The sequence below is a fragment of the Chanos chanos genome, chromosome 3, assembly GCF_902362185.1.
Source record: "Chanos chanos chromosome 3, fChaCha1.1, whole genome shotgun sequence".
NCBI classification, from domain to species: Eukaryota; Metazoa; Chordata; class Actinopteri; order Gonorynchiformes; family Chanidae; genus Chanos; species Chanos chanos.
This window is the reverse complement of record NC_044497.1, coordinates 34241163-34266807: the sequence shown is the minus strand read 5'-3', so window position 1 is coordinate 34266807 and position 25645 is coordinate 34241163. Positions and strand designations below refer to the sequence as shown.

Genomic DNA, 25645 nt, shown 5'->3' with positions numbered 1-25645 from the left:
TGTGTGATGTCCAAACGAATGCCCACACCGTCGCCGTCACTGTCATTCTGTAATTCTTCTTTACAAAATCTGTAATCGTTTTCTCACCAGAGTTATAAAATGAGAGTGTGTAAAGTGTTAAAACATGGAAAATAAGAAACAAGCAATCAGTTGGTGTTTTGGTAAGGATTAGTCACCGGTCATGCTGCTGAACTTGCCCAAGATAGAGGTTTTAGAGAATCTGGACTTTAAACCAAAGCCAGTTGGTTGGCTTTGTAAAGTGACTGAGGAAAGTTTTCTTTGTTTTTAAAGCCAGAAACCAGTAACATTTCTGATGTACACTAGTTAGGCTGATGCATTTCACTGTGTTGGGTCTAAGACAGCTCTCGTCAATGTGCAAGACTTTGAATATGTGTGTAATGTTTGCTGTTGCCGTGTCAATGTGGTGCAACTCCACAGTGACCAGACATACTGGTGTGGCATTCATAAACTAGTCCTCTTAGTTGCCAGTTTTCATGGAAAAACAGAGAAGAAAAAAAAGGAAAATGTCTCCTCAATCTGTTTTCTTTCACATGAAAAATGTGCAGCACACTCAGTTTTCGAAAGCCCCTTCACTTGTGCAAATTTAATAATACGGACAGTTAGTGTACAAAAAGATAATAAATTAACCAAGTGCTTGTCATGTAATTAGTTTAGTATGTTGACAATGACAGCAATCAGATGAACCACAGATGGGAAACTTAAGAGTCTGGGAATAGAGACTAGACTGTTTAGGCAATCAAAGAATCCTCAGTGGGATTTCTCTCACTGTCACCAAATCGAGTTGGAAAATGGGATGACAGGAGGAGAATTAGCTGTTTGACATCTGCTGTGAAACACCAGACTACAGTTATCTGCTGATTTAGGGTTTCTATTTCAGCGTTATTTTCTATATGCGCTTCGTGTTTCTATTCCTGAGTGCTGCTCCTGCGTAGTGCTACTGCCTGTTGACTAAACATGCTCAAAATAACCAGCAGCATAACAAAGCATGATCAGATACAGGGCTCCGTGTCTCACCATGGCAGCCCATTGGGATTTTAATTGGATAAGGACTGTTTTGAGGGCAAACTGATCAAATTCAAAATCTAATCCTGTCCTTCCCCATCATCTCTTAACTCATCACTCACTATGGTAAAGTATCACCTGCAACAACATTTTTTGCGCAGTATGCATTCTTATCAATATTTTTTTTTGAAAAAAGGCAAAAAAAAAAAAAAAAAGCATGGCATTACCTGAGCATATAACCACCAGAAACAAAATAAAGCATTTAACTTTCTGAATGAATTCCTAATTTTTTTTTTTTTTAAATAGTCACATTTAAGGTTAAGAACAACCTAAATATTAGACCATATGCAGTCTCTCAACATGAATCCACAGTTAAGAAATATACATTCAGGAGTAATTGATCAGGCGACGATTATGGTTAATAAAGTGTTTGTAAACGATTTTGGCAAATAACATCTGCTTTAAGGCATGCTGTATGTTCAACTCTTGTATGGTCATTGCTTGTCATTTATACTTCCTCCATAAAGGACAGGGCGCCATCTTGTGGATTAGAGCTGCTCTGGCACAATTGCTTTGACTCAGTTTGACACTATGACAATTGGTGAAGACCAGTAAGTGTTGCTGTATTCAGACAGATTGTCCTCATGTCTCGCAGATAGCCAATGCTGACTATCTACAGATATACAGAGTCAGGATAAATTGGTCAGTGGAAATCCTACAGTGTAAAGAGACTCTTTGATGTCATGTTAATGTGTTCAGTTAAGACATTCTGCGCTTGAAATAAATATATGATCATCAAAGAAACAAAAGATTAGTAATGTTAAAGCACCGATAAAAATTATTATGCAAAGCACCTGAGTCCATTTTCAGACAAAAGGAAGAACCCTGGTCTTTTTACAGATCCATTTTTGGATCCACCTCTTGGAAGGAAGGGTGGATGTGGCTTTGGATGGAGTAATTTAGTACAAATCCCTCATGATCTCCTGTAGGAGAGGGTGGAGGCACATGTCCAGTTCTGACTTCTTCAGCAAATGGATGGCACGGACATGCTCTGCCACCAGGGGCCGGATATCAGTCACCTTCTGTAGCAGCTTGGCAAACAGATGTGGGGAGTCAGGGTGAGAAGTCTTTAGCTGGAGCTGCAGGGCCTGAAGTACTGTATCCTGGAGGTCTTCAATGGGCTTCACGTTCACAAGGCCTGGACGATCTGCAATGCAACGCATTACGCCAGGATCAGGATAGGTGGAACGGGGAGGTTGGGATGAGAGGTTATCAGTTATAATTTTTAATTTTTTATTATATTTCATTATTTTCATCATAATTTACAATTCAACTCTATGAAAATGTGATCTAGGTTAGATATTTTCAAGTACTCCATCCCCCAAGACATTCTCCTCAATATGATAAAGAATGAAAATCATCAGATAGCAATATACCACACAGTATTTTGGTTAGATTCATTAGGTATATATATATATAACTACTATTTCTTTCTTTATCACCTCCACTGAGGATGATCACGGCGATGAAAAGGGCCAGGTCACTGTCGTCCAGATCCAGCGTGTTAAACTTCAAGGAGAACTCAAACTTTGGCTCTAGCATTTCACAGAATGGTTTACGAAGACTTTTCAAAAACTCTCTGGTCATGAAAAGCTGTCCATGGGCGAGCAGAGCGCCATCTTTGTTCATGAGTGGCATTGACAAGATCAGCATCACCTCCATCACGCTGTGCTTCAGCAGGGTCACCTGATCATTCAGGTCCAGATCCACGAAACCTGGGATACTCTTGGCAAACTCTGTGATCTCTCTGACGCATTCAGCCGAACGAACCTGAACGCCACGGAAGAAGCAGAGTTCAACTCCAAAGTGCTCCTGGCTGGACATTGCCTCAGCTCTCTGTGTAGGGAGGGACCTCCTGTTTAGAACTTGCTCCCCAGCCATCAAAGACTTCATATCATGGATCACAAAGGGCTGATAAGAGAGAAATAACACACATTATGGCCAACAGCACACTCACAGATTCAGTAACTCAGCTGATTACAGTGTTGGGTGACTAATTGCAAAGTGTAAACCGATGTAGGCCTATTTCAACCTTAGATATATAACCGATGTACAAAAAGCTCAAAATGCCATGTTCCTCTTTGCTAACATTACATACTATCTATTTCCGGTGACATCAAACCAAAACAAACAAATGAACTGACCGTGTTCAAAAGCAGCGTAACACCTGACTTCATTTCATAAAACTGAACTTACTGAATGATTGCGATTCCTTCCGGTAAGAATAGCCCTGGCTTTGGCTTTGGTGACTGGGACATGTTTGAGGTAGGACTCATGCAAGTGCTTGGCAAGACATCTCAGCTCATTTTTCTGTGGGTTCGTTTGATCCAACTCAATTGACACCTCTGCTAGAAGCTTCTCCTTTTCCACCTGGGGTGTCCGACCATAACGAATGGCTATTGGTACACACATGTGCTGAACTTGTTTATTTTAATTTTGGTCAAGTCCATCAAATGCACTTCACAAGTAAGAGTATTTACTTTGGGATCAAATTGACCTATTTTTTTTAAGTCAATCTGCCCATCAGTAAAGCTTCAGTTGTAACCTGAAGAGAGCCCAATAATCGCTCATTCAATGATAAGCTTATTAAGCAGAATTAGCTATGATATTTCAGGAGTGTAGGCCTACTGAATGCAGCTAATAGCACTGGAAGAAGAAAAATGAACAGAATTGTACTCACCCTCCTGAGACATGCCGACAGCGAGACACTTCTGAAAACGACAGTGCTGACACTTGTTTCGATTTTTCTTGTGAATGCGACAGTTCAAATCGCAGTGGTCATATACCAGCTTTAATTTGATAGTTCTGCGGAAGAAACCCTGCAAGTAAAGACACAAAATTCAAATCTGAGGAGTGTTTTTTAACTCTGTACTTGACTTCACAGCTTAATTTTATGTGATTAAAACATGATGGGGGGAGAGGGGAGGAATGAAATTACATCTGTAACAACCTTATCCAGTCGTGTGCATGCTATTTATGGTCAGGTTATAATTTATCATTGAACTTAAAATGAGGCATTCAATTGGATAATACTTCAGCCGGTATGACTCCTTATAATATTTTACTATCCAGTCATAATGAATCTGGCAATCATCCATTTTGAACCATTCTAGGCACAGAGAAAAATACAGCTAATTATGCAATACAAAAATCTTGAACAGGATTATAAAGAAGGATTATGTATTATGTCAAGTAAAGTGATACCCACATTGGTCTCTTTTTGAAGCATTCTGACTTTGTTGAAAAATGGCCTCTCAAAAGTTATGCTTATACCATAAAACACAACTGACCTCACAGAAGAAGTCAATAGATGTCTACTACTAGACTAAATAATTGTTATTATCGGTTTACCTTGCAGCCTTCACAGGCATGGACACCATAATGGTACCCAGAAGCTTTGTCACCACACACCCGACATTCCACATTGAGCAGTGCACTGGACACATCAGCATGTAGTCTGACATATGAAGCGCTGCTCTCTAAATTCTTAGGAGAGCTTTTAGGTTCACCTTCAATGGAATCTGAATAAGAGACAAAACAGCCATTAGTGAATCTCAAAACTAATTTTTTTCTCTCCCTCTGCCCACTGAAGTTCATCAAGAACACATCCATGTTATCTCTTTGGATTGAACTTCATCTGTGATCCCATAGATTTAATCACATTTCATCTGAGAAATGATGAAAGTTGATGAAAGTGTTGTTTACTATATTAAAATATTTTTGGTGTCTTGTGTGATTTACATTTATGCTCTTTACTGGGAAATGATCTAAAATACTATCATGTTACAAAAACATCTTTTGCATCCTCCTCCTCCTAATTATTATTATTATTATTATTATTATTATTATTATTATTATTATTGTTGTTGTTGTTGTTGTTGTTACTACTACTACTACTACTATTGTTATTATTGTTGTTGTTGTTGTTTTTATATTATCAGTAATAGTGGTAGTAGTAGGGCAAGGAGGATGCAGAGGAGTATTAGCCAAGACAGTTATTGCAGTAATAGTAATACTGACTACTGACTACTGGTAGTGATAACAGTAGTAGTAGTAGTAGTACTAGTGGTGGTTGTAGTAACAGCAGCATTAGTAAATGCAAGAGTATCATTACTGATTATTGTGATTGTGATTGTGTTTGGTGTTGACGTACCACATGTGTTTGCGTCAGAAGTGCTGCAGTCATTGTTCACATCATGGCTGGACCTTAGAGTGTTGTCATAATCCAGGTAGTAGGGACTGGAGTACTCCAGTGAAGACAGAGAATCCATATCAAATAAATGTGAAGTGTCTTCTTCTAGAAACTGAGGATGGAGGCCAAAACTCCCCAGCCAAACAGAACTCTGAGTATCAACCATCTGCAAAAAAAATCGGATAAAAGCTCATTTATAATGTCTTTTTGCTTTTATCTGATATGAGCATTTAGTCTATTAAGTGGAACAAAAAGGAAAGTATTTAGAAACATCAGAAGCAGCAGCAACTGATCTGGGGACATACACAGTGGTTAAAGTACAATGTAAGTGTATGTTCACAGAAAGTAGCCTGTAGTCTGAAACGTTTCTCTTTTTCTTCTCATGCAAACTTGGTGCATTCTAAAATATAAATGACACATGGCACAAAAGTTCAACAATCCTCAACCCTCAAACACTCCCTCAACAGACACGGCTGAAGTTCCATTGAGCAAGGCACCTAACCCCCAACTGCTCCCTAGGCACCATGGCTGCCCACTGCTCCTGGTGTGTGTGTGCTCACTTCTCATAGTGTGTGTGCTTACTGATCACTGCTCCTAGTGTGTGTGTGCTCACTGCTCATGGATGGGTCAAATGCAGAGGATGAAATTCGCCACAGCGATCAATATGGCGGTGTATCCCTGAGTGCAGCGACTACTTACCAAGGTCCTGAGGAGACGCAATTTCATCCCACTGTACTGTGTATATGGCTGGGATGACAATAAAGAGAATTTCATTTCATGGCATTAGTTGTTGTTTTCTTTTTCTTGTGTAGCTTGACCCAGATTTTGCTTTTCAAACAACATGTAGCTGCCAGGGCAGGTAAAGGTCAAAAACTCACTCAAGGGTTTTTTTTTTTAATTTCTTTATCTTAACTGATTGGTGGATCTTGAAGGTCATGATTTTCAAACATTAACCAAGTCACACTCACAGCTTTTGTTCCCATAATGCCTGTTTCTGTAAAGACCCTAAATGTTAACACAGGACTGACCATATTGAAAATAATAACAAAAGCAATCTGTCTCAGGCCTCTTTCAAGGAACTGCATACTCTATAGTTTTACTCTTTTTTTTAGCTTTATTACAGTTCTCCTTTAGTGTGAAGTGAAAAGAACATGTCACATCATCAAATCTATCTTGGTTGATCCTGTGACCAATTTATCATCCCTCTGTATAAACAACAACAGTCTACCCATCCTCCCACATCTCACATGGTTTGCTCACTTTTAGACTCTGGGAAACCTTATTCATACTGTCAATTAATCATTAAGTCTTTACATAGAGGAACTTGCTGGGCTGGTAGGGGGAAAGTGTAAATATGTGCAGTAGCCAGGGTTATTTAAGGACAGGTTTAGGGAACAATGCCATGGAGCTCCTGACAAATATATAGTAGCCTACCAAAAAAAAAAAAAAAAAAAATATATATATATATATATATATATATATATATATATAAACAGGAATATCAGTCTAATATACAGTTGTCTCTTAATTTCATGCTAAAGACGACCCAAGTGCAACTTAAACCATAAGACAGTGAGTAGTAGCTTATATAACTAGTTACTAATTGCAAATGGCAGTTTCCAGAAGAGAGATAGTCTGGACTTGTTCTCTCCACCAGAAGCCATTCAGAGGCATGTTAGTGTTTGCTCAATGAACTTTGAACAAAAGATGGAGTTTTATTGATGTTGTTGTGCACTAATGGCCCTTCATTCATAAGCATAGTGCATACAGGTTGTAAGACAGGCATAGAGAAAAGTTATTTCTATGACTAATTAGCCTGATGATGACATAAAGCTGGAAAAACCACTGAAGTACATAGTGGATTTCACCTTGTTGTTACATGACAGTAATCAAACTTGTTTGGTAGTCTTACACTCTTAATCGGTTAAACATCATCTGGCTGCCTGGATAAAAGACTATATAAGTTAACTGGGACAAATGTAAGGCAAGATTTCTTTTCTGTAAATCATTCGTCCACTATTTCAGAGAACATAAAATGAGAAAATAAAATGCATGTAGGCAGAGGGAGAGTAAAAGTTCAACCCTGACCTGCTTGAGTGGGAGTTACGTAATCATGAAAAATGATGAGTAACAAATGAGGAAGCATTGTAAATGTGTTAAAGTTCTCTGAAAACGCCACGAAACAACGTCCAACAATTCTTGATGAGATTATAAGTCTTTTAATTTATTCAGGCGTGGAAAAAAACTGAGAAGAATTAAGAATGATTCCATCACATATAATTTCTGATGCAGTGTCGTTGGCAAAGTTAGAGTAGCAATATTTATGTAAAGTATGATATTGTTGACTGCACACATAAATAATGATAGATGTTGTTCATACTAATTTAAAAAAGCACAACTTTTGACACAAAAACTTGTGGTTAATACATGAAAAAATCTACAAGGCTAACTTAATACGCCAATAATCTTTGACGTGATTAATAGGAAAGACATTCAGTATGAGATATGGGATTTATCGCTGTTTATTATGAAGGACTAGTTGTCAAGACTCTCGTGTTTTAATATAAAGTAAACCAAACGTCTAAATTGTAGTCTGAAAACATCATGTAATGTGTGGTCCAACGTGCGGAAAGGTTACAATGAATTTTCTTCCTGTGTCATCAAGTCCTTTTCTTCAAAAACAATCAGGACGTCTGTCTAACACGTCAACCAAATCTCAGTAGTTTTACTGTTACTGGTTAATAACTAGTCACAACACACATACATATGTCTTATCAGACATTAAGGTGCTCGTATGTAAGAGGACTAGTGATGTAAACCTGTTCACAAATTCAATTCTATTATGACAGTATCTAAAGCGGTATTAGGTTTCATCAACTCAATTCATTTAGCGCTGGTAAAATATCTACTGATATCAATCTGAAAACTTTTCGTCTGCTTACCTTGCGTATGGACGTATACCTCGTGAGAACTGGAGACGAATTAGTGACATTTACCACGCACTTGGCGACTTGTCCTGCCTGCTACTCTTTACGTAATATGAGCCGAGCCTTGACAATGTTTGATAGCGCAATTGTAACGTGAGAATAGCTGCTCCTTCTACAGTTTAGTCAGTATTGCGAGTCACTATTTTGATTGAATAATCTACTCTCCAAACTTCTCATCAAAGTACTCTGAACCCCGACCTAATCCACCTGAGAACAAGTGTCCTTATTTTATATAATACTGGCAAGTAGTAGTCTGTATTGTACAATGGTAGGTTTTAATGTCTTCAGCATATGTTTTTCAAGATTGTACGCCAAATCCAAGTCCAAAGCCCATCGTCTTTACTTCCACGCCAAGATAGGTATGTTGCTGATTACATATGTGGATACTGTGATGCAAAGCCTTTTCCCCCCTTTTACTAGTAAGACAAGAAGACTAAAGAACTACAACAGGTTGACAGTGGTCTTATTTATGCCGCGTCAACATACAATAAATAACATTTACATGCATTTTTATCAGAGACTCACCTCATTTTTCCTACTTAATTCTCAGCACTGCGGAGCTAGTTACTTTTTGTCAGTCTGGTAGATGCATAGAATTGACTTTTAATTGACACAACACCTTAGACTGAAGTAAAGGATATGAAGTTTTATAATTAACATTTAGACCCAGACAGTGTTTAGTGGCATGAGATCTTGCGTAAATATTCAGTAATGCTGACTTTTTCACGACATTCAGTAATATTTAAGATATACATGACATTTCACACACTGAAAGTGTAGAGCAATAGACACCACCCATATGTTTTGAGCGACTGTAAATCTTTAGATTGCAACATGAAATTTGATCCTTTGACCATGAAAGTTTGAAACCTTCTGATGCACAGGAAACATACAGATCTCTATTTCTTCATATTGGTAGATTCATAACTTCACTAAACAAAGACACATATAACTGACACAAAGTTTTATAAGTCAGAAGTTAAGTGACATTTCTTCCATTGTCTTGTCTGAAGTCCACTGTCCCTTGACTAATCAGAGAACAGACTGGCAAAGGACTTCCGCAGGTTACGGATCGTCTCCGCTTTGACCACATCTTCGCTGGCTGTTCGGAAAAACGAGTTGTCTCCAAAAAGAGACTGAGATTTACTGGAAAATGGAGAGGAGATGGCAAGTGAGGAGACACATTCCTGCAGTCAATATTTCAATATTTCATTCTACCACATTCTGCAGTTTCTACAGTTTATATATATATATACACACACACACACACATACACACATGGTCACACTAAACATCAACACAAATAAGTGTTAACTGAAGTGCATCTCAAGCTGTGTGCTACTTCTAATAGAATATAGCACTATTAGAATACACAAGAGGGCACTAAAGCGACCAGCTAGGTCAAAAATCTTTCTTCATCACCATACTATCAGCACTCTCTTACTTCACCAGGAAATTAAGCTTTTTACGGCTCATCACTGACATAGACATTTCTGTTGGTCTGATCTGCCAGTGAGGGAGATGGCCTGGAAACTTGGAAATATCAAAAGCAGGACAGAATCATCCATGTCATATTGCAGACTGGCCAGCTCCTGCCCAGGTAAGAACGACAGCTCTGAAAACTCTTACTTCAGCTGTGGATGGGACTGAGGCACATGTTGAGCTGTTGGCTGCTCTACAGTAGGTGCTTGGTTCACAGCAGGATTCTGAATCTGGCTTGGGGTAGGAGAGGACTGAGGATGGATTTGGCCTTGCTCTGTGGGTCGTGGCTGCCCAGTTCCTGAAGAGACATCCTCAGACGTGGTCTGAGCCTGCAATTTTGAACTGCGACGTCTAGGAGGCACAGGTTTGGTAGACTGGGCTGGCAGGGGTGCGTTCTGGTGACCAACTCTTGGAGGCAGGCCCTGACTTGTAGATTGGGGCTGATGCGTTGGCTGTCCAGGAGTCAGGTTCTTGTCTGAAGGACTGACAGCTGCCCCAGAAGAAGTCTGTTGATTTTGAGACTGTGATCCTTGGGGTTCCCCTAAATTTTGTATGAGAGACACTATGACATTAAAACACTGACTGTACAGTTTAAGCAGTGAAGACCATAACCATCTTGTCAGTCTTGGAATTTCATTGCCTGATAATGGTGCCACAGTCACTACTGCAGTGCACTATAGACATTTAAAGCCAGAACACACGGGGTAATGCCATCCAAAGCTAACAGGGACGCAATGACACAATGACAGAAAGGGTTAATATGGGTAGAATACCACTCCTCATGCAAGCAGGGAAGTGTAAAGGCAACATGCTTTCTGGTTAACCACATATGAAATTACAGTGACCTTGGAGTTGGGGGTCAGATATTGTACCAAGAGAGCCAAAGACTCAAACAACTAGCACAGTTACATATAAGCCTTTTTCAGAATCTGGGAGAAAGGCTTTTTCTCAGTGCTACCCTTAACTGGCTAGCATTAGCAATGCAATTTTCTGTGAGGCTATGTGATAATGTAAGTATATCCATTTACAACATTACTAACATATTTTCTTATAAATTCTACAAATATGCCAAAGGAATGCTTTTAAAATGACATACTGACTTAACATGCTATATGTGGTGGAGCTGTTACTTATTCCCACCAGTTTCTGTCTGTAATAATTCTGCATTTGGATAATCTATGCCATGCAGTAGATTCGCATAATATTTAGTACTGGATAGACATTTCCAAAGAAAATGAAGTACTACATCAGTGACAGAATTTCCAACACAGAGAATACATATATTGCAAATGAAGCTTTATTGCCTGTAATAAGGGAAGATATCAGTATTCATTAACAATACATATCAAACCTTTGTTTCAATTTTGAAGATAACAACAGAGATACTATACCCACTGGCAGCCATGTTCCTTTTAAAATCTATATTCACACCAGGTCCCCTCAGTCTACATCAACCAGACATGTTCTAGGCTGAAAATAAAATCATTTCGTCAATCTCATTTACTGGTTGCTTCCCCAAATCATTTAACTCTGGTGTCTGAATCCAGATTTCACCCAAGTATCTGCTGAGATTATTACACATGACCTGCCTTTTGTAGTTTAAGTTTTAAGTTTTTCACACCTACAGACCAAAACAGTGGCAGACAAAGCTTTTGAATCATATTCAGTTTGCACAATTACAGAACATTAATAATAGTAACAAACATTTGTGTCTGTTAGAGCAGTGCAGATGTACAACAGTTTCAGTTTGTTTCAATTCATGCCCAATGTAACCAATGAGAAACTACACAAGGATGGAAGGAGACTGTTGGGTGAGTACAAATTAATACCACACAGGTTTGGTCACCATTCTGCTAGAATACAATACATGTATATCGAGATATGGGTATGCTATAAATGACGTATATCTCACGTCATCATATCCATTCTTAGTCAGATTGCAGTTTTAGTACATATATTTTCCCACAAACACCATAATGTGAAATATTTTGACCTAAAGAGACTACATAGCAGGAATGGGACACTAGAGCAGTTTCAACACCTGTCTCACGTGAACAAAAATTGTATATGTATACTATTTGACTCTGCAGCACGGAATGTAGCATAAATAAAAATAGGAACTATGTATTGCACTTTTTCTTTTAAATAATAAGGCAAACAATACAAAGCGTTGGTCAATGGCAGTGTTTCACCTCACTCCACCTCCATAGGAAACTTGTAGTTTTACACTGCCATCACAGTGGCAATCATTTAAAGACAGTCTAAAACCACTTAAAATGTGTCTTGAAAATCTTATACAGTGTAGTACATTTTTAATGTGTTATCGCTCCAGTATTATCACTGATTGTTAAATATGGCTTTAAAAGATGGCTATCATATATGCTCTGTGTTGAAGACAATGACTACACAAATCTTTGTCAAATACAATTTTAAACTGAGAGTGTGGACTCAATTTAAAATGTAAAAAATGATGCTCTGCTCTCACACCCATCTCTACAGCAGTCATACTAGTTTTAGCTGCCATCAACCAATAATGTGATACCAACTGCTAACTATCAAAAACTAAAGTAGTCTAGAGTATCCTTTGGCGCAAAATTGTAGTATATTTCTTTGATTCTGTATTGAAATTATATTTGGTAATCCTAACTACTTTATTAGGCATTTGTATTTTATGTTAGGTACATCCATTCCTCTGTTATGCATAGAGAGAGTTATTAAACAGCGTGGATGATTTGGATAAGGGCTGTCTCCAGAAACATTTTGCTGCTGACTTAAGTTTGGGTGTGTTTTTTGCCTATAATGAATAAATAAAGGGCATAGCAAACACAAAGTGTCGTAAGAACAACATGCAAAAACAAAAACAAAAAAATCCCTTTAGTTATTTCTCAGTTTGGAACAGTTGGCAAAGATTTTCCAGCTTGTTCAATAATTTCCTATAGATAAATTTCCAATCACTCTGAAAACATCTTACAACACATTCACAAAGCCAAAAGCACACCAAATATGTCTGGGATATTTTAATAATGATATCACCACGTACGCATAGGAAATTTGTTTCACCTGTCAACACACAATCATCTGCATTATAATTGCTCATGCAAAAACCCAAAAAGCATGTATATATATTTATATCATATATGTATAAACATATATATATATATTTATATGAATATAATCTCCACAAAAACACATACAAACACACATATACATAGATACTATACCCACAATGCCAAACTGCAAACTTGAACCACAGTTTGAACACCATAAATAAGTATGTAATAAGATGAAGGCGTAAAGGGAAAAAGAAAAACAGAGAGAATACATGGGAGACACCGACACTGAACTCTGTAGGCACAATCTGCTCATAACGTCACTCACAGCAGCCCTGAAGTAGACAACCGCTTTCACAAAGAAAAAACAGAAGCCACCATCACCAGCACACAAAATTAACAGTAAAACAGCAGAACAATATGTGTTGACACTGCATAGAAAAAAACACAGTCCAGGCCTGATCAAGATTCGCTCTGTATTCACAGAACTCACTGTTTTTCCCATAACTTTCTCTTTTGAAAGTTTTTGTGTTGCCTCAACACACTGTAATGTTACATTGCATTACATATGATGACATATAATCTCTTAGATGTATCAGTTTGCCTGGACAGGTTTTGGTCCTACTGCAACGCCATTACAATCAAGAATGTACTGTAAACAACCTTGAGGTGGAGCCTTCTGGGATGGAGTCTTTTTCAGTTCGGTGACACCTTCCTTCTGAGTATTAGTCTAAAAATGACAGAAGCATAACCATCCACTGTGACACAGAGTACCACTCATACCCAGACATTATCAGCACTGACACTGTCATGAGCAAATAATAAGTTACTCCAGCCAAACGTTGCTGCGGAAAAAATATAGCTAATTGCCAAGCAGAAAATGCACTGCCCATTTCATGGCTTTTACGAAAATGAACTGGCACTACCTCCAAGTAACGACTGACCTCATCAAATTAAGAAATGTCAAACTGGAGTACTGGAGAATTTCAACTTAATGCAGGGTGCCTGTCTCTTTCCTAGTAGGGAAAACTCAAAAATATTTCCCAGTATATTGCCCAAAACCATGTGTTTTCTAGTTTGGTGGCATTTACTGTACCTGTGGTGGCTGAATAGAAGTTGGTCTCTTGGGGTTGTTCTGTGACAAAGCCTCGTTCATTTTGGCCACAACCATATCTGAGATGAGCTGCCTATCTTCTGCCTGGTGCTCCCCAATTAGAGGCATTGATGAGCCCACCACCTGAGAAAACATGTAGATTTAAACAAATGGGTATACAATGACATTTTGGAGCAACTAGGAGAAGCATTTGTATTCAGAAAGTTAATTTATACCCATTATTCCACATTTAAACATTTATACAGTGTAAATACTCTTCTAAGACATGCAGGGATAAGTACAGAGGCCCACATTTACAGCAATGTTTTTGGTAAATTCAACATTTGTCAACATTAGCTACTGTGAAGTTAGCATGCTGACTCCTCCACAAACCTCAGTGATGTAGTCTTTCCCATCTTTGCCATGAATGGCTTTGACTGCACAGATGTCCAGTCCTCCAAATATCTCAGAGCATGTGTCCACCCACAGTTTATACCTACAGAGGACACCACTGAACTTTAACAGTATTGCTGAGAACTTAATTATTAACAGGATCCATATAGTCATTTTGGGTGACATTTACTCCCAAAGAAATGCACTGAAGTCTGTAGAAAACTCCATTAGTCACTACAGCAAAGGTAATCATGCCAAAAAGGCAAATACAAAAAAAAAAAAAAAAAAAAAAAAAGGCAAACAGAAATGATACCCTTTTTTGGTAAGTAATACAGGATAGATAAGACCACATAGTTATAGAAAATTATATTATATTATTATATCATTGTATTATAGAATATTAAGACCACAACAAACATTCTTCAGGTCACCTGTCTGTCATGGCCACCTGCTCAAGCATGGCAGTTCCTGTGTTTGACTTCCAGTTGCCTGAGATTGACGTCCTCCTAAAAACATTAGAGATTAAGCTGTGAGTAGTTGGCCTAAGCTCATGATTGGTCATAATAGGTTTAGCTGACACAAAATTGTTTCATATCAATCATGATCATTTCAGATGTCCTGAACCTAACATACATGTAGGCTTTGTAATCTGTGCCAATTTTCTGGATCCGGATGTCATATTTGGACTCAATAAAGGGCTCTGAGGTGGTGTAGGTCTTCGTAAGAGCAACCACACTAGCAATGTCCTGAAACTTGCTGTGGTTTTCCGCTCTCACCTGCATATATGTAAAAAAGCAAAAAGCTATAAGTTCTGGTACTGTTTGGGAAATAGGAAGTAAGCCTATATACATATATATATATATACACACACACACACACACATATATATATATTTATACACACACACACACACACACACACATATATATATATTTACACACACACACACACACACACACACATACACACATATATATATATATATATATAATATAAATGCAGACATTATTTTGCAGACTCTCAGACACATTTCAGCATTACCTTCCCCACACCAGAGTGAGCATGTCCGATTTTGATCACGACAGGAAATGTTGGCATGGTTACCTGAATGTTTTGCAAGACAAGAGCATTATTCTTGTGTCAGCCATTTTAAAAATTGTTTTGAACATCATTTCTTATACCAAGACAACCTTGTTAGAATTGTATCCAAAAATTCTTATTTATAGGAATCTGTTTTCTTACCATTTCTTTATAGTTTGGATAAAACGTCTGCTCAATCAAGGGGAATTTCTCTGGACCAAGCTTCTTGTATGTGCTGATCAACTGTGCAAACTACAGAGACCAAAAAAAAAAAGAAAAGAAAAAAATACAAGTCTTTCCTCATGTGCTCATCTTAATCAATCAATGGATTCAAGCTGCAACGTACAGCCTCTCTCATCTAGTGACCTATTCAAAAATACTATTTTGTGAATCATTTCTACTGTCCTATAAAAGACTGCCCTTCCATGCAATGAGTATCAGTAAGGTTATCGGCCTGTTAATAGATCCCTTCCTATAGAGATCAAGGAAAAGAGAGATCATCTATTTGTTTCAGACATTCTTTTTAATCCTGGTGTTACTTTGTTACCATTCATCTTAATACATCTGTCCTCTGGGAACCGTATTCTGAAGAGTAACTCTGACTCATCCTCTCACATCTCATCCACTGCATCTTGACTAGCATGCCAAGTTATTACGCATGATTGTGTGCCTACCGCCCAGGGTTTGTCACAGAGGTTGTAGATAGATTCGAGAGAGTTTATGCTGGGAATGCCTGCATACTGCAGTCCAATGATCAAGTTACGAAAATCCTCATTTTCTGTCATGCTGAAAGCATGCTGGCGAATGAGAACAAAGTCAGGCTTGAATGATCTGAAAAGAGAGCAAACTCAAATTTGTTAACAATTCACTCTCTTCAAAGGCTTGTACAAACAGTGAGAATGGCCTGGAGTTACATCTGTAAAATGGTTTGTTGCCTGCAAGGCCATAGGAGGATGCTTTGCTTCCTAAACTGTATGTTCTTGGTAGCAGATATCTATTGTCACTCTTTGGTCTGGGATCAGTAACAGTGAATCTTTTACAAAGGTTCAAAGCAGGCTTGGAATATAGGTTTAGAATATTAGGCTTGGACACTGTTTCTAGAGCTACTATAGGGAAGACATTGTGGCAAGAGCTCACACTACCTGACCACCTTGGTTCCATTCCGCATCACTTGCAAAGCCACGTTGCAACTCCCATTAGCATGTGACACAACATTAATATCACAAAACTCAGCCTGGAACAGGACAATAAAGCACAAACCAGAAAACACACTTCAGAGGAAGGTACTGACGTGCAAAGGTTTTTTGCATAGCTTGATCTTGTAGCAAACTTTGCCAAACTTAGTTTTTATCTTTGGTAACTTTTAGCTTAGCCTGATTAGCATTAGTTTAATGTTCAGACATCACAGAGGTCAGTAACTAGCTAAAAAGGTAACCAGTACATTTCTATCAATATGTCGGCGCTTTCTTAATACTCACAAGAAATTACACAGCGAAAGCCTATTCTTAGGAATAACACAAAGGATAACATAAACCAGTGCCTACTGGGGATGCAGAAATTAAATTAAATCTATTTTAGTCCGGAAGGCTTACCTGCTCCACTTTAATGTCATAATCATCCTGCAGCTTCCTCCCTCTGAACAATTTGACCCTACAGAGCAGTGATAAAAATGTTCATTATTCATAACATCAGTCCACCTGTCAGTAGTACAAGCATCTCAAACAAAATCGCAGAAAATGAATGTGGCATGATAATACATTGTAACTTCCTTGCCCTGTTCAAAATGAAGATTATATCCCCAGTTTGATATTATTGAATCACAATACAGCTAAATAATTTTGAAACATTGTTAAGAATCTCATTGAGGTTACACCTATTAATTATATCTAGTCCTGGATTGATCACTTACCTGTAGATGATTCTGACTATTGAAAGACCCATTAGAATAGACTTAACCTATTAAAACAGCTCTACTGTCCACACATTAATTTACCTACCTGTGAACTATGCCTGGCCGATAAGTTAAATTAAGTCGAAACTGACTGAGAAATTATTTAACTTCACATGATAATGAACAGAATTTTCCATTTATTTTCAAATACTTTTCTCTCCCTCTTAATCGCCTAAGCTTTGGCTTGAGACATACAAAATATACATAATGAACTATAATGACCAGGAGTGCTCCTGTTTCCACTAAACAGAATAAACAAAACATATCAGACACTCAATCCATAAACTGTCAGTGTGAATGCAAATCTGTCTATTACCATGCCCCATGTCCTTGTGGATCTCTTGCTTGTTTATTGAGAATCTCTGTCAGCTGTCAGACTGATGCTGATGAGGCCTGTCTGGCAGGAAGTACAGGTTGAATTATTCAGAGTGCACCACTTATCTGTCTACAGAGAGGAAGGCAAGATACCGAATTCTGTTCACAGAGGCAAAATCACAGAGATGGGACTCCATCAATCTCGACTCCACATGCCCAGCACTTCTGGAGATGAGGTATGATTAGGATTGGCAAGAAAAATTGAGTGACTCTGCATAGGACACTTAGTTCCTCAGAGATTTCTTAGACACCAGAAAGCCAATACATAGGCTATTTGAGGGAACTCGCATTATAATGTCACAAATATGTAACCCCTGTTTACTAGGGGTTGCACAGAGTACTCAAGCATTCAAATACTCAAGCAGTTACATGAATTCTCAAGTTTCTAGACTAACATCAAGTACTCGTTAAACGCGTGATGCTAAATCTCGCGTGTACTCAATTTACAGTCAGAGCCAGTGGGAAACAAGAGGAAGGATGGCGACAGCAGAAAAGGGTGAATCAAGCGTTTGTTTACTTTGTCGTTGTATTTCACTGTGCAAATTTTCTTTCCCAACTGTCGCTCTGATGAAATAAATGTGCAACAATTGTGAGTTGTGGATGGATTTCTCAAGGATGACTATAACATCGAGTGTGTTCTATAACAGACTAGGCTACTCCACCAACACAGCTAAACAAATTAACGCTGTTAAAAAATGAATGCAAGGAAATATGACTAATTTTATTTTTTAGTCGGTTAGGCTTAATAATGATGACCAGGTTTCACTGAATTTACAAACGAAAATAGCCGCTATATCTAAACACAATAAACCCACTTTGCTGATTGAACTTTCTATCTTCGGCTACTGTAGAATGCTGGTAACAATAACATCAGTATCATGAATACTTCCCCACCGCGTAGGCCTAAGGTAAGACGAAGTGTTATCTTCATATCATATCATTAGTTTAATGCTTTGCTCTATGTGCCCCCCCCCCCTACTTTGCTTGCACTATTCTCTCTATTCAATAAAAACAAGATAGCTGTCCAAAGACTCATGAGTGAAGGGAAAAACAAATGCTAAGAAGATGGAGCCATTTAAAGCTATTTTTATACTTTCACCGTTCCCATAGTAATGGATCCCTTTGACACAAATACGGGTTGTATTGCACCATTATTACACTGCTCTACAGGGATTTGCTTCAACGTGTAATTTAACAGCAAACTGGGAGGGAAAAAAATCTTTGCTTGGTCTATTATTTTGTGTAGTGAAGTGAAGTTTTACACACGAACATTCATGAGATCAGGAGCCCATGTCTTTCACTTAAAAAAATAAGTTTGAGCAGTCTATTGTAAATTGGACTGACAACATTTGGCTAAAATGCTAAATGTAGAGCGTGAAAACTCATGATGATGACATTCGGCACAATGTCATGATAGATTTTTCCACAGACATATCACACAGTTCTGCCTGACACAAAGGTACAACAGTTATGCCTTGTACATTGTAAAGACTGTGAGCTTGGGTATGAGTGAAAAGTAAGAGATGGCCTTTGCCATCAAGTAAGCCATGCTTATCTTTTCTGTGTGCAGTCAGAATATCCTCTGGCACCAGCATTTAATAGGCCATGCATTATTTAATGTTCACTAATATTTAACTGATGGATTAATTTATGTGAATGAAAACTGGATTTGTATTCCTATTTGCAAGGGGTGCAAACTTGAGATGTTTAAACTGATGAATTATCAAAAGTTAGGGATGTGTTGCTTTTCTTTGCTCATCCTTTCACTCTTTCTATGTTTCTTTTGAAGTTTCAATCCCTTTTCTTGCGTCTCGCTCACACAATATATTTCCAGAAAATATTTCCGGTAAAATGTGAAATGCAAGTGAATATCCTGTAAATACAAATCTGAACATGTCATAAACATTGGAGAGGTAAAAGTAGGCAATTCTACCACACCTTGCACTTCATCTGGTGAATGCTAGCTTATTGGTATTGTCTTCTATGGTGATGTGTATCATAACAAGGATCATGAATTTCTGGCAAACACCTTATCATGACCTACTAATAACTAACTCAGCAAACAAAAGGGACAGCAACACAATGCAAAGGAGATTATCTAAAATGAACATATTTATGAAAGAGTAAGGAGTACTTTATGACTAACACTGAAAGACTTAAGTGCTTTCTGATGTGTGAAATGGGCTTTGTGGATCACATTACTTTGTCAAGATAATTCTGAGGAAAAAGTCTAGTAAAAAAAAAAAAAGATGACTCACGATTTCTATATCGAAATACCCTCTTATGCCAGTTGCATAATGATAAAGCAACTTCTCAATATGGGGAAAATTCTACACTTTTCTGTCAGTTTATTTTTTGCAAATCTTGTGAGCTGATGTTTTCACTTTTTTGTTATGTCACTGGGTTTGTAGCCGAATGCTGCTGAACTGACTTCTGCCTAGACTTGCCAGTCAAATTATAATGTAACGTAATGTGTGCCCGCCAAGAGTCTAAACACCCTCCTACCTTAAGGTCCTCCCGTCACTGATATTGGATTAAATGGGAATATTTGGTCGTTTTCATGAAAAAAAAAATGCTTAGTCATCTATAGGTAAATTTCATGGCAATATATTTTATATCCAGAAAAACTGTGCTTATCTAGGTGGTAGCCAGGAAAAAACAAAAATGTATTGCATTTCAACACTTCTTTCAAGAAAATGCTAATGGAGAAACTGGGACAATAAAATGATTGCATGATTTTCCTAGTCAAGAATGTACTTTTACTTCATTACAGCAGAATAGGGCGATCAGGCATTTAATATTACTAGCAATTAGTGTCAAACCAGCTCAGCTACCAAAAGATGCTCATGAACTTCAAATAGCTATTCATATTAAAAGTATTCACTGTCATTTTTCAAATGGAAATTCTGATGAAATCATATTATGGGTCCCATTAATGACTCATGAATTAGTCTTTTCAGTGTTTCTTGACAGAAGCTAACACAATATATATGATGATTAATTCTTTGCATTTTAGGAATTTATACCGTGCGGATGATTCTTCAAGACTTTTCTAATACCTTTCAGATCTCCTTTAAAAATCTTGGGAAATTTCTCAGTATCATTAAGAATTTCTCACTACAGCTTTGAAGACACTGAGCTTGACGTGTTACGCTGAAAGAATTAAATCCAGTGGTATTGCCCTGGCAGTTTGCTGAGGCCAGTCAATCAACAGGGTGCACAGCTGGGGAATCAGCTGGACAAGGTGAAGCCAGAGTGGCAAGCGATGAGAAGGAGGTTTTTTGCTTGTTTATTTTTTTGAAGTAGCTCTTAATATAGATTTACTAAACCATTAACCCTTAAAGTGAAAATGAAGTGATGCAAAGAAACGCAACCAAATGCAAATTATACAGCATGTAGTTTATCAAAAGTATTTTCATTTGAAATAAATATTTTAGCAATGCTGTAGTTTTAAGCTGACAGTCATTTCACTGTGCACATAAAAAACTAAAATATGCTCACTGTACGCACAGCAGAATATAAATCTTCACTTTGACGTTTTGAAAAAGAAACTACATAGTTATTTTGTCATATATATATATATATATATATTTCCCTTGAGCTTGCTATCTCTCTTTCTGCTTGCTTTGTAATTACCACTTCTCTGAAATGACAATAACCAGGATCCATTTTTATTGGGAAACCAGTTACTTGCTCACAACCACTGACACAGCACCAATCCCTACTCCCTGCTGTAAAGACACTAATGACTACATGCCAGCTACAACAGAGCAGTGATCAACGCAGTTCTTAGAAAACCATACCACTACAAATACAAATAAAAAATTAAAATACGCTAACTTAACAAAGAGAGGCAGATTGCACAAATTTAGTGTCTGTAACTGAGGCTCTATCTAAATATCTCTAATACCATGTTTTGTAGGACTGGAACATTACAGACAGAAATTCCCGTATCATTTCATTTCACTTTCTAGCCTGTAGCCTTTCAAACAAGTCAGAAGCTCTCTACAGAGATGGTACAGGTATTTTTCCACATTTCTCTGGTTTACGGAGCATGTCTAACAACACAGGTCTAAAAGAGGTGAGTCAAATAAAACAATACCAAACCCTTACCATTCTCTCACTACTCCACAGTTATTATGCTGCTTGTATCCCATCGCAGAGAAATGTTCTTCTCTTGGTACATATATGACTAACATGACTAAATTCATTCCAAACATACTCACATTGTTTCCTTACAGTCAAATGTATCCATATGGTCTCAATACAGATGTTTTCTCATTTGCTGAAAAGGTTGTGTGTATAACATGGAAGTGCCATGCAACAGCCTCTTTCATGCTGCTGGGGCATGAAAAATGCATACTCTCTTCCTGCAAATCACCTCTCAGGGAGCCTGGGTACTCGCCCTGAGAAACAACAGATGCCACTGGAACTGCCATGACCAACTGAGAGTAGAAAATCCTCCATTTACGTATACTGCTAATGCACTACATTACTGTTATAAACCAAAAGATATCACTTTTTGTAAGAGAGTTTCTGAGAGAGTGTCTGTACGTCTCTATACCTCTCAGCAGAGTTCTCCATAGTGCAGCTGTGAAATTATTAGTTTTCCTTCGATGGAAACCCTCACACTGCATGGAAAACTGACATGGGTAATCTGTAAATATTAACTTCTAAAAGGAATGTACACTGATAAGAGGGATTCATCAAATTAATTGACAAGTGGGCTGGACAACTCCGGGACCTGAACTGTCCCAAATTACTAAGCCATATCTTTTCAACCTGATAATATTCAGTGTTATTTAGAGTTCCTTTAAAATACGGTTCAAGCAGCATGTCCCCATGCTAACTAGCATAAATCTAAGCAGCATACATATACGTCACATTAAATCATACATATTTGTGGGTCCATTTTTTCAGAGGTTTTGGTCCCACTCTATAAACTCAGATGTGCTCCTAAGGAGTGTACACAAACACTCTATTCATACATTGCTGCATACATACAAATTGTTAGCGCGTACTCAATTGCACCTATGCAGCGCTAAAACGTCATTGCCAGTGGATTATTTCAATCAGCAGATGTGCCGTGTAACAATACATACATATACCATAGTTACATTAATGACTACATTATTTGTTCATTAATTACATTATACCTTACTCGACATAACCGATTGCTTACTGCTTTTTGTAATTACCTATTTAATAATTTATAATAGCTCATTGTCATTCATCTTATGTAGAATGCAACAAAATATTCAAATGGTGAACAAAAGATATCAACTAAAAATATTCTGGGTCTGATATTTTGTATCATACTCGATATTAAGACCCATATTGCTTAGCTCCATACACCCTATAGCTGCACATGAATACAGTTACTGTTTACAGGTGGTTCACCGCTGGGTAAAGTCTAAGTAAATGTAATGCGCTGCTAACACAAGAAGTACCAGAGAATGTAAGTTAAGCTTTACAATCAACGACATAGCCCAGAACGAGCTTTCATTGCCCTAAAAGGCGGCTCGTAACTGATTCACACTACACAGTGAGGCAACTATGTTTCAACCGATGACTGCAGGTAACTGGGCAATGAAAATGGTGGCTTTCATTCATTGAAACTAACTGGTATCTACGATCTCTTCGCATTAGAATACTGAAGGCTGTTTTCTGTTTTTCAGTCTATTTCCATATGCAACGGCTAAAATTATCTACCATTTTCCTCGAATGCAATTGAATGAATGAGCACAAACCAAAATGACACAGAATAAGACAATCACTTAGTGTAGACAAGAATTGTTCATTTGCACACAAAAAAGAACTTAATGACGATGGAAGGAAAAACAGAATTGCGTGTTTACACTGCTACGCACCATTCTTGTTGAGGCTCGTCAATAACGAGAAGAATCTTGAACTTCTTAGATACAGGCACAGAGGTCTGCTCAACTAATCCTGCAGAAGCTGCTGTCTGCTTCACCACGTTAGTGATGGAGCTGAAGAAACCAGTCCCAGTCGACTGGACACCTGGCTGGGGTCTCCGCTCCGGTGTCGGGGAGGTGGCGGGACCTGCTGATTGAGGGGGAGGTTGCGGAGGGTCCGGCTTCTGCAGATCGGTCATGTAGCCATTAGGCAGATTTGAGATGAATGTACTATCGGATAGGCGGCGACGCAGGTAATTCATAGCTGCAGCGACAGCTGGTCCTTCTGAGTCTGAAGGGTTATGATAAAGGCTGCAGTGCCACAGAAATAAATATTTTACATAGAGAGGATGCAACCTCGCCGCATACAGAGGTTCGGAGCCTTGTGATGAACGTCAGAGGTAAGTGGGTTTCCTCAGAGCTTCTCCGTGTTTCGCCTCAGCTTCCCCGAGCTCTGACACTGACGTCGTTTCTTAACCAGCCAATCAGACACTGCTTTGGAAGTCCGAGTGCCTGCAAGAGATGCTCTCTCTCGCTCTTCTCCCATCCCCCACTTAGTTCCTCGCAGGCATCACGTTTTTAATGTTACCATTTAAAAATAAATTATATGTGAACATATACACACAAATAAATATATAAATCACACAAGGGGTGTTTCCAGTGCATGCGATCACATGGTTAGGACAAGCCTACGGTGAGGGAAAATAAAAGCAGGGTCCAGCATTACTAAACATATTTAACCTTCTCTGCATTTGCTGCACGTAATCTTGGCATAAAAATCAAGAATTTGCTGAGAGATTTTGTCAACCTGTCTTCATTTGAAGAGATGAGTTCGAGCCCTTGATCTTCAAGACTGCTAACCCCCTCCACCATACCTTTTAACTGATCAATGCAGAGCTGATGGAACATTCTAGACAAGACCAATGCGATCAGTTTGATTGGTTTTATGCAGCCCATAAAATGTCTTCAACCTCTTGATTCTATTTTTTTCATTCATTAATTTTCTAAGCCGCTTATCCTAATTAGGGTTGAAGAGGGTGCTGGGGTCCATCCCAGTTTACCCGAAAGGCGGGTAAACACTCTAGACAGGTCACCGGTCCATCGCAGAGCGGATACACAGACAAACGCTTCCGCACCTACGGTCAATTTAGTATCTCCAGTTCTCCAGACTTACATGTCTTTGGACTGTGGGAGGAAACCGGAGTTCCCAGGAGAAACCCACGCAGACATGGGGAGAACATGCAAACTCCATACAGAAAGGACCCCGGCAATCGACCCAGCGACCATCTTGCTGTGAGGTGACGGCGCTAGCCACTGCACCACCGTGCCACCCCTTGATCTGAAATCACACAGTACATTAATCAAGCATTAATGTGAAAAGGTGCACCACCAGATGTATGAAAACCTTTTTTTAACATTTGTTGAAATAGTAGTATCGATTTCTTGGGGATCTTTTTGCTGAAACCCCTGTCTGTGTGTGTGTGTGTGTGTGTGTGTGTGTGTGTGAGAGAGAGAGAGAGAGAGAGAGAGAGAGAGAGAGAGAGAGAAGAACTAAAATACCATGGCATTTCAGAAAATTATCCAATGGAAGAGTTTTGAAATCTTAGTCCAGGCCTGAGAAAGTCATCAATTCTTTTTGTCAGTCAGTAGAAATCTTGGGCAAAAAGAGGGAAAGTGGTAAGATAGGAAGAAATACAGCAGAAGACGAATTAATTCCTACTGGGAGCCTCACCAAGATTTATAGCACGGGTAAAACCTGATCAACGTTAAGTAGAAGGGTAAACAGAGAAAATCTGTAGTAAAGCTTATGAACATTGACCCATAGTATTCACAAGAGACAGACTGACAATGGCACATAGTACATATTATTGAGCACAACTGGTGTAATAAACAGCTTATTCACACTGATGAACCAATTCATAGTACCCAGTTACAATCCAAATTTCAGGAGAGATTAGTCTAAACCAATGTGGCTGTCCCGTCCCTTTAGTTTAAGAGTAGTCAATCACATTTTTAAGAGACAGTTATTCCCACGCTTTGTATT

At 38.4% G+C, this 25645-nt stretch overlaps 2 protein-coding genes across 3 annotated transcripts; both read right to left on the bottom strand.

The window, feature by feature from the left end:
- Positions 1-585: 585 nt before the first annotated feature.
- LOC115807877 (peroxisome proliferator-activated receptor gamma) lies at positions 586-8286 on the bottom strand. 2 transcript variants are annotated; one of them, XM_030769061.1, is made up of 7 exons: positions 8218-8286; positions 5237-5441; positions 4435-4604; positions 3764-3902; positions 3280-3479; positions 2526-2994; positions 586-2230 (listed from the first exon to the last, which is right to left on the bottom strand). In XM_030769061.1, the coding sequence occupies exons 2-7, from the start codon at positions 5439-5441 to the stop codon at positions 1983-1985; spliced, it is 1431 nt and encodes a 476-aa protein (XP_030624921.1). In that variant the 5' UTR covers positions 8218-8286; the 3' UTR covers positions 586-1982. The 2 variants fall into 2 exon arrangements, with proteins under 2 accessions (XP_030624921.1, XP_030624920.1); XM_030769060.1 differs by lacking the exon at positions 8218-8286 and adding an exon at positions 5975-6030.
- A 5103-nt stretch (positions 8287-13389) lies between these two features.
- syn2a (synapsin IIa) lies at positions 13390-23864 on the bottom strand. Its single transcript, XM_030769105.1, has 11 exons — positions 23557-23864; positions 16953-17010; positions 16503-16594; positions 16035-16191; positions 15523-15612; positions 15322-15384; positions 14914-15056; positions 14712-14786; positions 14281-14383; positions 13891-14031; positions 13390-13524 (listed from the first exon to the last, which is right to left on the bottom strand). The coding sequence occupies exons 1-11, from the start codon at positions 23862-23864 to the stop codon at positions 13390-13392; spliced, it is 1365 nt and encodes a 454-aa protein (XP_030624965.1).
- Positions 23865-25645: the final 1781 nt, after the last annotated feature.